Genomic DNA, 14,609 nt, shown 5'->3' with positions numbered 1-14,609 from the left:
ACAAGTTAGGTGCCATAATCTCAAACTGGAATTTTTTTTTTCATTTAACAAAAAATAAACATAATCTACTAACAGGCTTCATAGAGTTAATTGGACAGTCAGAAATTAAAATGGTACTTTCCACTAAAACAAATGATTAAATGAAGAATGCTGAATCACTCAAATAAAAACTGTTAATATGCAGCTTATGATAAAACAATGCTATAATGTTACTCTTGTGTTCATGCTGAATACAATCACAAGTCATCTGAAAATAGGTAGCAAAACTGAAATGTTTGTTGAAATTTGTCATTACCAGTAAAAAGCAAGTGATCAAAAGAACACAATGAAAATCTATTTATTATTCTCTATGATCTGCGTGTTGGATTTTTCTTCCTTATTAATGAGCATGCTGCAAAATTTTATTCTGTGGCTTCTACTCTTGAGTAGCAGTAGAAACAGAATGTGCTTCCATCAGTGTATTAACCCTTTTATCAGCATAACTCTGTATTTAGATTTCAACAAAATGCACCCGGACAGTATTAACTTATATTTCTGCTAGCACTGCTTTATTAACTTCTTGTTTGAACAATAATATATTACAACTATGTGGCACCCTGTGAATAAATGGGATGCAATCCAATGAGGATTTCAGCAAAACAAATAAAAGTAAAATTACTGTATTTAACAGACAGAGGCAACATTCTGAGATCACTTCATGAAAACTAGAACTTAATGTTGTTCTGGTATCTATACAGCCAAAACTGGAGGTGAACAGATTCTCTTTATCTCTAGATATTTATTCTCACTTTGGAGTACTTCATATTTTTACATAATTCAACCGTAACCTAATTCAGATTTATGATTAATACATTGAACTCGGAGTAAAATTAGAATCTAGAACAATTCTTAAATATAGCATTTTCAACCAATTACTGTATATTTATGAACATTTAAATTACTGTGAAACTGCAATCTTATTTAAATTCAGTCCATAAGAGTCTCCTCTTGGCATCTGAAAGATTTGTATGGCAAGAAGTTAGTTTTCCACATCCTCAACCCTTAGAAATCATGTAGCCTTGGTAAAGCATTCTGTAATCTCAACCAATCCACTTCTAGATTGTGGTAAATCCCATGATAAACTGAATGACAAGAAGTGAATTACAGCATAACATACACTGAATACAGAGCATCTCTACAGCAGTGAGATGCTGTCCTCCTTCCGGTTTCACTAATTACACAATAACCAGAGAGTTGACAATGTATATTTACAACCACTAATTGTTGTAACAATACCAGATACTAATTCAGGAAATCATTCCATCCTATTCATATAAACAGCTTTTTAAAAAATGTGTGGTATACCCCAATGTAACCTTGACAGACAAACAAGCAAATAAAAGAACGTTCTTACACTAAAGCTCTGTCTACTGCAGCTTATGCCTCAGCTGATAGTTGCTGAAATTAATCATAAATAACCAATTTCATCTCCCAGAGCAATTCAAAAAGGATACAAAGAAAATAAAGCTGAAGCATAGAGTTAAGCAAGTGACTTGTATACTCTGCTTCAATTTGAATAAAAACTGTTAAGAAACTTCTGCAGTAAACATGTTTATTTTGAACTGCAAATAAAGATAGAACATGAAAACAATAAGACTGTTAACAAATTAGCTGTTTTAGTTTGCTCACATTTTCAAGGAAAATCACATTTCAATGCTGCCAGAAAAGATGTAGAATTCTGCTGTGACGTAAATCTAAAAAACCTCACTGTAAAATATCAGCTTATATAGATAATCACATTTAAAATTATTCTGTTACAACTGAAAGTGGAAAAATATAAAATAGCATCTCTTAAGAGACCAATACCTGGTCTTGTTGCTGCTGGCTTCCCCTCCCCATGTTAGGCTGCTCCTTCATGGCTGTCATTGTAGATTTTGGGCACACTTACTCACTCGCAGTTCAGTATTAGGCTCCTAACTTGGCAGCTGATGCATGACAGGTCTCTTTCTTGAAAGCCTGAAAACTGCAGCTGAAGATAACAGCAAAACAGGAGCAGCCCCTGAAGTTCCCACTGCCTGGCCTGTCAACCTGCTGCAAGTCCCCTTAATCAGGGCAAATACTATAACGAAGAAGCAAATGTGAAGAGGCGGATAAAAATTAAACTGTCAAGGCACTAGGCACTAGGCAGTAGTCAGTAGGCAGTCCGGGTGACAAGGTGCCAACACACCTGTGTGCTGTAATTCACATTCTCAAGGAACTTGGGAACAAAAAGGCAAGGCCAGGAGCAAACCTCAAAGCTCAACTGCAAGCATTTAAAACCTTACTGTCACATCAGTGGATGACAGAGTCTGACAGGTAAGCTCTCGCTGCTCTCTGCTCTTCTCTTCTGCAGTGCTCACTGCCACTGATTAGCACATCTGGAGGAAAATCAAATGTCAAATTCAGTTTCCCTCCCTCAGCTGGAAGAAACCATTTCAGATGAAAAAGGGGGGGGGATTATCCAGTGAGCAGCGATGATCAAACAGCAGCAATAAGCAGGCCACTTAGTGATTAGTCAGGTCCTTCCTAGCAACCTTGCCTGTCAGTCAGGATGCAAGTGCTGCCTCATGCAAATTAGCAGCCATAATAAATAGAGTGACCCACCATGCTGCAATGTGTATGCTTTAATTATGCCTGCTTGTGAGAAATAATGAAACCTTAAAGTAGTATGTGTATAAAGATAGCTTGCTGCATTCAAATATCAATTAACTTATCTCCATGGAAATACATGAGAGTTGTTAGTGCAGCCTTAGAGGGCAGTCAATATGCTGTGACTAAAGACAATTCAGACCAGGTTTTTGTATTTTTAAAAACCTGTGTAGAAATGAATGACTTTATAATATAATTAATGTTGAGCGTTGATATATTCACAATGCTTTATCAATATGTGTGCAAATGAAAAGGCAATATTTTAGAAATTTATGTTTTTTTAAACATAATAACCACAAATCTTCCCTTAATTCAAAATCAAATTACTGTATTTAAGATTGTGAAAATGTGTGGATTTCAACAGATACCTAAATGTAATGTTCATGTCTGCATAAATATTAATAGTTTTCAAAACCGGTCTATAAAAATCAGCTGTATAAAATGCAAATAAAATGCACAGAATATTCCATTCATGTTTTTGTAAAATAATTAATTCAAATGAGCTTAATGGAGTATCAGTTTATTACTACAGTGTCAGTTTCTCATTTCTGAATAATTGATGAGGCAGAAGGGACGTTATTTTCTCCTTGTGCTGCAGTATCATTATTATCTAATCACTTAAAAGGGAATTCTTCCCTATTTAAAATATGGGACCTTGTGTTAGTTAACTCAAAAAAATCCTCCCAGTTGTGCTGTTCAATTCACTATTTTTGATTATGAACAATTCCAGTGATTATGTTGGTGGGGGGAGGAGGTAAATTTAAAGTGAGGAATGTCAGTCTTTGGAAATGGGATTTTTTCCCCCAAATGTTGTTCTCCAGTTTACATACTCCCAGCTAAGGTATAACACAAACCAATCCTGAACAAGGCTTTTTTTTTGTCTCTTACCTCTAATCTCAAAAAAGCTTGCTTTTCTTTACTGCACCAGTGTGAATATTTTGACTCTCCACATCGGCAATCCTTCTGGGCTGAGTGGCATTGCCAATTTAGTACCAAATTATTGTCAGTTTTGCACTTCAGGCCGATGCCCAGTAAAAGTGTCTGAGATTCCCCAGACTCATTTCATATAGAACCCTTACTAGCAGCATCGTGAAAAGACTTTCAGCCTGGCCTGGATTTGAACTGGGATCCCAGAGATGAAAGGACAGTGTGCAAATCCAACTTTTCACATTACATTGTTTAACCACTGGGAGTGCCATTGTTATTTTTTCCTGTGGTGCATTTTAGGCAATCTGATATTACTGAGACCACCATGTGATGAGCAGCTGTGCTACATTAAAAGTTTTGATCCATACATACTACAAATAATCATTATTTATGTTTGGAAATAAAGTATTAAAGTTTGTATTGTTTATAGAGGGTAAATAGCTGTTAGTTCCTCACAACATACAATATCCTTTTGCCCTTGGTCTAGGATAGTGTGTATGATTGAAGCACTTCTATTAATGATTATTCATTATACATGAAGTATCAGCATACAGTGACAATCAAAAATTATTTGGAAAGATAAAACAAGATATACAACAAGAAGTTGAAACATTAATTTATTGAATGCTCTGGTTAAAGGGAAGAAACATAATAAAAAGGACAGAAAAGGAACAGTTCAATGAAGGAACTGACTAAATAATGTTTTTAAGTTTAATTTTAAATAATTTCAAATACTAACTGACTTTGCAATTAGACAACAATGATAGAATTGGGGCTATACTTTCAACATGCCTATCATTGGAAAATTTTGAGGATCATTTTGTTGAAAGATTGTGATTGCTGTATTTAATGTATTAACACAGGTGTAGGGTCATACTGGGCTCGTCAGACACAATAAAAATATACTACTAAAAAACTCTTTTAGTCATGTTCATCCATTCGGAAACAGATTAGAGAGATTGGTAGTGAAAGAATTCAGTAAGTGTTAGATTTTCATCACAGGTAGCCTAACTTCATTTGACCTCATTCAGTATATAACCTTGTCTGGGTTTAATCCATTTAAGCACAGTAGTGGCACAGCATGTAAGCAAGATTGTTCTTTCATTTCTGGAACCTAGGTTCAACAGCAGCCTAGATGGATGGAAAGGAGGTCTCCACTCAGCCTCTAAATCAATGTTGAGGTTATGAGTTTCAAATGAAATGAATTTAGAAGGTATAAGTCAACATAAGACAGCTCTGGGTATTTTAAGAGTACACCTTGAGTTTCAGGATACAGTAAATAACCTCAAGCAAATTTAAAACATCCTCCTACCACACACAAAAGGATCCTTCAGACATTCATGAAGCACAAAACAGCTGCTAAATTTCACTAAAATTCCATTTTTACCTGCAGTGTCAGGAGGCCTGGTGGCACAGCATGCCATTCCAGCGACTCACTGTGTCAAACAACAATAGGATATTGGGTTCAGCTCACAATTTTCTGATCTCCATTTTGGATCGGCAATGAATTGAGGCATTTCCACAGAGAAATGCAGGAAAATGTACACGAGAAGTTAACTACAGCTACTTCGGCACACTTCCAGGTAATCAGTTATAGAACAGTACTGGTAGAGGTCTAGAAATATTTTACTGATACTATTTGTTGGCCAGAAAATGGTGTGTGAAATTGAGGAGGGAAGAGAACCACAGCAGGATGTGATATTTGGGAGAGGAGAGAGGTGGGGAGGTGGAGTCAGAGATGGAGAACCAAAAGAGATGGTATAGGAATAATTCTCTATCGCTAAGTATTACTGGGTAAACCATAGGTAATGAGCCAATGGCCAGAAAGTGGTTGTATTTTAGGTACTCTAGCAAGAATGAGGGGGCGGACATATGAGGAGAGGTTGAGTAGATTGGGACTCTACTCATTGGAGTTCAGAAGAATGAGAGGCGATCTTATTGAAACATATAAGATTGTGAAGGGTCTTGATCGGGTGGATGCAGTAAGGATGTTCCCAAAGATGGGTGAAACTAGAACTAGGGGGCATAATCTTAGAATAAGGGGCTGCTCTTTCAAAACTGAGATGAGGAGAAACTTCTTCACTCAGAGGGTGGTAGGTCTGTGGAATTTGCTGCCCCAGGAAGCTGTGGAAGCTACATCATTAGATAAATTTAAAACAGAAATAGACAGTTTCCTAGAAGTAAAGGGAATTAGGGGTTATGGGGAGCGGGCAGGAAATTGGACATGAAGCTGAGTTCGGATCGGTCAATGCCCTGTGGGTGGCGGAGAGGGCCCAGGGGCTATGTGGCCGGGTCCTGCTCCGACTTCTTGTGTTCTTTAGATTTGTGGTTGGGATCAGATCAGCCATGATCTTATTGAATGGCGGAGCAGGCTCGAGGGGCCGATTGGCCTACTCCTGCTCCAATTTCTTATGTTCTTATGTTCTTAACACCTTTACAATTGACAAAAGAGTCAGTCAGTCCCCTCCACATCCATAATCTATAGACTCAACTAGAATGTAATTGGGAGACAGGCAACTGCAACGGAGTCTCCCATTTCTCAATTAATCATTTTTGTAGTTTATTACAAGAGCAAGATGTGATTAGTCATCAAGACAGTAACTATATTATCATTGTCCTTGGACTATAAACATCTTTTTGGTGACCCTGTATATTCCTCACTAGGCCTAAAACTTTGGCAGTATTAATCAAAGATTCCATTATAGCACAAGAACATTAGAAAATGTAGGGATACATCTGAGGCTGAATTGATTTGGCTAGAGTTAAGGGTTAAGTTTGGAACTGTTACTCTATTTGAGTATATTGTAGACCACCGAATTGTAGACTACTTTCTAGATCAGTATCTTTTTAATCCAATGAGGAAGGAGGTAATGCTGGATCTAGTTCTAGGAAATAAAGTGGGCAATAATATAAAGGTAGGAGAATATCTAGGAAACAGCAATGATAAAATAATGAGATTTGATATAAAAAGTGAAAAGGAAGGATAAATGTACTTGACTGAAAAAAGCAAATTCCAATGAAACAAAGGGAATTACATAGAATGTACAGCACAAAAACAGGCCATTCGGCCCAACAGGTCCATCCCAGTGTTTATGCTTCACACAAACCTCCTCCTTCACTACTTCATCTAACCCTATCAGCATTTCCTTCTATTTCTTTCTCTCTCCTGTGTTTATCTAGCTTCCCCTTAAATGTATCAATGCTTGTCCCCTCAACTACTCCCTGTGGTAGCGAGCTCCACATTCTAACAAGTGGGTAAAGGCATTTCTTCTCAATTTCCTATTGGATTTATTAGTAACTATCTTATATTTCTGGCCCCTAATTAAACCATATGAATTGGTAGTTAAGACAGTGGACAAACTTAAAATTACACATTGGTTCCTCCCTCAGCTCATCGCAGAAATAAAAACCAAGACCAAATGCAAATTCAAATCCACATTTATAAGTTAACACATGAAGTTATGCAAACAAAATTAGACTATTCACCCTTGTGCATTCCCTTAGTGCCTGTTGTTCGTGTGCCTTTACCTTTCCTAGTGCTCCTATGAGGTGTACCTCTAGTGGTTGGAGCATGGGTGGTGGAAGGCTGCTGACCTTCAATGGAGGAGACTGCAGACGGTCTTGGAGGATGACCTCGAGCAGCTCTGGGCCAAGAGGGCCCGGCTTTAGACCGCACCATCTTGGCCTGGGCTGCAGCAGTCTGGCCTGGCTGGTTGACAGGCAACAGCAGGGGCATTGGCGGAGTGGCAGGAGTGGGAGCAGGAATGCTGTTATTCTGAGAGAGGACAGCAGGTTTGTCTTCCATGGTGTCACTGCCACTCTCCCGGGGCAGTGCCTCAGCAATCCTGGTGATCTGCTGGAGAAGGGATTGCTAGACTGCTGTGATGCCCTGGAAGCCCCTTTCAACAGTGGTACCCAGAGTCACGATAGCAGCAGTCTGAGCTTGTAAGGCAGCAGTCTGAGCTTCCAAGGCAGCAGTCGGAGCTCAAAATGCAGCAGTCAGACCTTGGGTGGCAGATATTTGTGGTGCAACGGAAGCTGTGACATTAGTCATCAGAAGCTGTAACATGGTGGGTTCCACAGGTGTGCTGATGGAGGTGACCACCCATTCCATGTTGGAAAGGATGGGCTGCAAGCTCTGCGCAAAGCATTGTGCCAAGTTACAGCTGGACTCCTCCATGCTTCTTGACAGTGTGCATAGGCTTTCTGGCAGGCTTTCCAGTGCACCAAGCATTTGGTTGTGTACGCCCATCAGCCTTCTTCTGTAGCCTGGCCCATCAAAGTCATCATCTGACTGCTCGGCAACAAAACTAGTGTGCGACCTCGCCAGGGTGCAGCCAATCAACAGTGCAGGTACCGCTGGCTGCACGCAGCAATCATTTAAATCATCAGGCGGCACAAATGTTATGTGCTGTCTGCATCGCAACCAACAGGCGTGGATTAATCGCACACCGTGATCCCAGCACCCATTTTCGGGGGTTATCCACTATATCCCCCGATACATTCACAAAGGAAGTAAAGCAGTGCTGCAAAAACTGGAGTTCTTTGAATGAGTAGAGAAAGTACAAGTAAAATTAGACCTTACAAAGAGGTGCATGACAAATTAGGTCTAATAACACAAAAGAAAATTGATCAATGGTATTCCATGGGAACCTTTCAGGCCCTGGCACAACTTCCATATCCTAGGATGTTTAAAAATTATGGCCAGAGCCTCTGCTATTTCCTCACTGATGTCCCTCAGCAATCTAGGTTGCATGATGGGGCTGAAGGTCAGTTATTTTTGAGGAAATGGTGATAATGGTGATTTTGAAAGGAATGGGCAACTGTACCTAAGGAAAGGGAAATATTTACAATGTCAACTAGCATAGGGCCATGAAGGAAAGTGATCAGAGGAGTAGGAGGTGAGCATCATGGGCTATGGCAGGGGAGAAGCTGGAGGAAGGTTTGGCTTGGTGGGCATGGGGTTGCTGAGTCAATGGTGTCAGAAATCTATAAGCTCCTCAGTTGAGGTTGGAAGGGGCAGGGGAAGGAGTTTAAGGAGGTGATTGGTAGTGGAGAATCTTTGATCTCCAAGACAATCCTAGAGTATGGGCGGTTTTGGCAGAGAAGAGTTTGATGTGGTCCAGCCAGATCTTGCAATGGTTGGCTAAGCTAGTTGTGCAATAGACACCCTTGAGTGTGTACCCCTTAGACATAGGGGGCAAAGATGAGCCATACCAGACGAAATCACTGAAATGGGAGATGATGAGAATTTTGCTCGGGACAAAAATAAATGGTAAAACTTTAAAAAGAGTAGAAGAACACAGAGACTTAGGGGTTCAGATACACAATTTTTTAAAAAGCAGGAAGACAACTTAATAAAGCTGTAAAAAAAATATGGGATACTAAATTTTATACGTAGGAGCACAGAATATATACATTCATTCGGATGTAGTTAGAATATTGTGTCCCATTTTAGGCACCTTAATTTAGAAAAAAAGTGAAAGCCATGCAGAGAAAACAAGAGATTCACTAAGATGATTCAAGGGATGAGAGATTTTAATTATGAGGAGAAACTGGAGATCTTTTCACTAGAACAAAGAAAATTAACAGGAGATCACTGATAGAGGTGTTTAAAATTATGAAGGGTTTTGGCCAGTGAGTCAGTAACTATAAGACATCAGATTAAGAGCATCACAAAAGAAGCTTGGAAGAAGTTGGGGAAAGTTTTTACATAAATGGTGATTGATACATTGAACGTCCTATCGGAAACAGTAATGGAAATAGAATCCATAATATAGCTTTTAAAAGGGGAGCGGATAAATACTTCAAAAAGAAAAATTTAAAAGGATATGGGAAAAAGCAGGGGAATAGGACAGTGCACAACTCCTTCAGAGAGCCAGCTAAGCATGATGAGCTTAATAGCCACTTTCTGTACTGTGCAACCCTCTGATTCAATAATTCTAAATCCACCTTGATAGAATTACGGCAAAAAAATAAAACAAACCTAATAAATTAAGTTCTAAATCAAGCCCTGGCAAAATAGATAAAATTCGTTTTTGTGCAAGCCATCAAACTCTCTGCATTCCATCATTACAAAAGCCATTAATTAACATTTCAATTTAGGAACAGCATCCCTAAATTTAGATTTTGAATCATTAAATACTTTTCCATTCAAAACCTACCTTAGAAAAGCTACAGCTCATTGCAGATTTTTGTTGCACAATCCATCATTGACACATAGGAATGTCAGAAGATAGTGCAGTCAGCCCTTTGAGGCTTTTCCTCCAAGTACATCATGGCTGATCTGTACCTCAACTCCACTAGCCACTTTAATCCATATTCCTTGATATCCTTACCTAACAAAAATCTATTGATCTTAGTCCTGGAAATTTCAAATGACACAGCACGCACAGTCTTTTGGGGAAGAGAGATCCAGATGTCCACTGCCCTTTCTGTGAGAAAGTGTTCTCTGATACCCCTCCTAAATGGCTTTGCTCTAATTTCAAGATTATGCTCTCTTTTCTGGATACTCCTGCCAGAGGAAAAGATTTCTCTCTATCTATCCTATCAAATCCCTTTATCATTTTAAAGGCCTCGATGATATCACCTCTCAACCTTCTAAACTAAAAGGGAATACAGAACAAATTTATGGAACCGAGGATAATTCTATTGAATCTGTGCTGTATCCTTTCAAAGGCCAATATAGTTTTCCTAAGGTTTAGTGCCCAAAACTGAATGCAGTATTCCAGATGGGGTCTGACCAAGGGTCTATACATCTGAAGCATCACCACTCATTTTTGTATTCCAACCCTCTTGAGATAAAGACCAACATTCCTTTAGCCTTTTTGATTACTTTTTGTACCTGTGCACTATCTTTTGGTGATTTGTGTACATGGACACCTAAATCCCTTTGCTCCTCCACAGCTCGTGGTCTCTCACCATTAAGAAAATTCTCCGATTTATCTTTTTCAGATCCAAAGTGGATATTAGTCAAAATATTGAAAGAAAGGCAACCATCAGTATTAATTTTAGTTATTCTTTCCTGACAGCTTACCCATGATAATGTCAATATATGAAATTGTACCAGAAATATTTGTTTGCTGGTTGTTCACTTTGCAAATAGATTTTTTTTTCAGAATTGTGCTAAAGATTACTCTTTGCATTGGTGATACCAGCAACAGAAAGTGGTTATAAAATGAACCCCCATGAATGGTGGTTACAAATTGAATACATTATGAAACCATTCTTTTTTAATCTTTTAATAATAAACTGGTAATTTGATACCAACATTGTAATAACATAGTGCCTGTCAGTTTAACCAGCCCAAGCACAACATGTGAGATGTCTGAAATCAGATATTTTATCAGACAACAATTATGCCCACATGATTGCAAATATAATTCTCTCAAAGTGAATGCTTACTGCTGTCTTCTTTTATTTCTGTATTAATTAAACACAGAAAAATTCTAAAACCTTCCATAGGGTACCGTAGCATAGTGGTTATGTTACTGGACTAATAATCCAGAGGCCTGGATTAATAATCTAGAGTCATGAGTTCAAATCCTGCCACGGCTGCTGTGGAATTTAAATTCAATTAATTAAATAAAATCTGGAATAAAAAACTAGTATTAGTAATGGTAGCCATGTGGGAGAACCTTCACCACACGGACTGCAGCGGTTCAAGAAGGCGGCTCACCACCACCTTCTCAAGGGCAATTAGGATGAGCCAGCGACGCCCACATCCCATGAACGAATAAAAAAAAACTACCGGATTGTTGCAAAAACCCATCTGGTTCACTAATGTCCTTTAGGGAAGGAAACCGGCCATCCTTACCCGGTCTGGCCTATATGTGACTCCAGACCCACAGCAATGTGGTTGATTCTGAATCGCCCTCTGAAATGGCCCAGCAAGCCACTCAGTTGTAAAATCTCGCGACAGAAAGTCACAATAAGAAAAAAACCGGACGGACCACCCGGCACCGGACATGACAAAGGCAAACCAAGACCAGTCGACCCTGCAAAGTCCTCCTCACTAACATTTGGGGAATTGTGCCAAAATTGGGAGAGCTGTCCCACAGACTAGTCAAGCAACAGCCTGACATAGCCATACTCACAGAATCACACCTTTCAGCCAACATCCCAGACTCTTCCATCACCATCCCTGGGTGTGTCCTGTCCCACCGGCAGGACAGACCGACCAGAGGTGGCGGTACAGTGATATACAGTCAGGAGGGAGTGGCCTTGGGAGTCCCCAACATTGACTCTGGATCTCATGGCATCAGGTCAAACATGGGCAAGGAAACCTCCTGCTGATTACCATGTACTGCCCTCCAACGTGTTGTGTGGGACTATCACCGTGCTAAATGGGACAGATTCAGAACAGATCTAGCAGCTCAAAACTGGGCATCCATGAGGTGCTGTGAGCCATCAGCAGCAGAATTGTATTCCAGCACTATCTGTAACCTCATGGCTCAGCATATTCCTCACTCTACCATTACCAACAAGCCAGGGGATCAACCCTGGTTCAATGAGGAGTGTAGAAGAGCATACCAGGTGTACCTAAAAATGAGGTGCCAACCTGGTGAAGCTACAACTCAGGACTACATGCATGCTAAACAGCGGAAACAACATGCTATAGACAGAGCAAAGTGATTCCACAACCAACGGATCAGATCAAAGCTCTGCAGTCCTGCCACATCCAATCGTGAATGGTAATGGACAATTAAACAACTAACGGGAGGAGGAGGATCTGTAAACATCCCCAACCTCAATGATGGCAGAGTCCAGCACGTGAGTGCAAAAGACAAGGCTGAAGCATTTGCAACCATCTTCAGCCGGGAGTGCCGAGTGGATGATTCATCTCGGCCTCCTCCCGCTATTCCCACCATCACAGAAGCCAGTCTTCAGCCAATTCGATTCACTCCACGTGATATCAAGAAACGGCTGAGTGCACTGGATACAGCAAAGGCAATGGGCCCTGATAACATCCCGGCTGTAGTGCTGAAGACTTGTGCTCCAGAACTAGCTGCGCCTTTAGCCAAACTGTTTCAGTACAGCTACATCACTGGCATCTACCCGATAATGTGGACAATTGTCCAGGTATGTCCTGTCCACAAAAAGCAGGACAAATCCAATCCAGCCAATTACCGCCCCATCAGTCTACTCTCAATCATCAGCAAAATGATGGAAGGTGTCGTCAACAGTGCTATCAAGCGGCACTTACTCATCAATAACCTGCTCACTGATGCTCAGTTTGGGTTCCAACAGGACCACGCAGCTCCTGACCTCATTACAGCCTTGATCCAAACATGGACGAAAGAGCTGAATTCCAGAGGTGAGGTGAGAGTGACTGCCCTTGACATCAAGGCAGCATTTGACCGAGAGTAGCATCAAGGAGCCCTAGTAAAATTGAAGTCAATGGGAATCAGCGGTAAAACTCTCCAATGGCTGAAGTCATACCTAGCACAAAGGAAGATGTTAGTGGTTGTTGGAGGCCAATCATCTCAGTCCCAGGACATTGCTGCAGGAGTTCCTCAGGGCAGTATCCTAGGCCCAACAATCTTCAGTTGCTTCATCAATGACCTTCCCTCCATCATAAGGTTAAAAATGGGGATGTTCGCTGATGATTGCACAGTGTTCAGTTCCATTCACAACCCCTCAAATAATGAAGCCGTCCGTGCCCACATGCAGCAAGACCTGGACAACATCTAGGATTGGGCTGATAAGTGGCAAGTAACATTCGCGCCAGATAAGTGCCAGGCAATGACCATCTCCAACAAGAGAGAGTCTAACCACCTCCCCTTGACATTCAACGGCATTACCATTGCTGAATCCCCCACCATCAACATCCTGGGGGTCACCATTGACCAGAAACTTAACTGGACCAGCCACATAAATACTGTGGCTATAAGAGCAGGTCAGAGGCTGGGTATTCTGCAACGAGTGACTCACCTCCTGACTCCCCAAAGCCTTTCCACCATCTACAAGGCACAGGTCAGGAGTGTGATGGAATACTCTCCACATGCCTGGATGAGTGCAGCTCCAACAACACTCAAGAAGCTCGACACCATCCAGGACAAAGCAGCCCGCTTGATTGGCACCCCATCCACCACCCTAAACATTCACTCCCTTCACCACCGACACACTGTGGCTGCAGTGTGTACCATCCACAGAATGCACTGCAGTAACTCGCCAAGGCTTCTTCGACAGCACCTCCCAAACCCGTGACTTCTACCATCTAGAAGGACAAGGGCAACAGGCACATGGGAACAACACCACCTGCATGTTCCCCTCCAAGTCACACACCATCCTGGCTTGGAAATATATTGCCGTTCCTTCATCGTCGCTGGGTCAAAATCCTGGAACTCCCTACCTAACAGCACTGTGGGAGAACCTTCACCACATGGACTGCAGTGGTTCAAGAAGGCGACTCACCACCACCTTCTTAAGGGCAATTAGGGATGGGCAATAAATGCTGGCCTTGCCAGCGACGCCCACATCCCATGAACAAATATAAAAAAAAATATCAGTTTTGCTCTAAACTCCTATGAGTTAAAGAAATAAATTAAGAAAATCAAGAAAATAGAACGGCCACCATTAACGGCACAGTGCTTTTAGTGAATTTGATATATAAATGTTGATGGTAGTCCTCAGTAGCTTGATATATCCCTTACAATATGGCACAAGTAGCATGAAACAACTCATCTTTAATTCCGGGACAAACTTACATAAATTAGTATTTTCGTGAAGATTGCCACTACATACTTTTAGATAGAGACAACATTTAGGTAAATTTGGTCTTCAAATTCGAAGAGTTCAAAGTTAAGATCCTCTGAATTGGAATCCAAGGCTTGAATACCGAAACTCGAACGTACAAGGTGATGAACACCATAGGTTCAGATATGCACCAACACCTGAACGCTGGTGACCCCGTCCAAGCTTTTCTTATTCTCCCACACTAGTTTGGCAGATATTTAAATACATACTGCCACTAATCCACTAAATATTTAGATGTATACAATCCCTAATATGAA

General features: G+C 40.7%; 1 protein-coding gene across 1 annotated transcript in view; it reads right to left on the bottom strand.

The window, feature by feature from the left end:
• Positions 1-2,321, bottom strand: part of LOC137323598 (inactive dipeptidyl peptidase 10-like) — a 685,713-nt gene extending 683,392 nt beyond the window's left edge. Inside the window, exon 1 of the mRNA XM_067987272.1 lies at positions 1,846-2,321. Within this exon, the coding sequence (XP_067843373.1) occupies positions 1,846-1,905 (60 nt within the window). The 5' untranslated portion in view covers positions 1,906-2,321. The remainder of the gene's footprint in view (positions 1-1,845) is intronic.
• Between the last annotated feature and the right edge of the window lie 12,288 nt (positions 2,322-14,609).

This window comes from Heptranchias perlo, chromosome 7 (genome assembly GCF_035084215.1).
Source record: "Heptranchias perlo isolate sHepPer1 chromosome 7, sHepPer1.hap1, whole genome shotgun sequence".
Classification (NCBI taxonomy): Eukaryota; Metazoa; Chordata; class Chondrichthyes; order Hexanchiformes; family Hexanchidae; genus Heptranchias; species Heptranchias perlo.
Note: the sequence above shows the minus strand (reverse complement) of the source record. Positions and strands in the feature narration are given on the sequence as shown.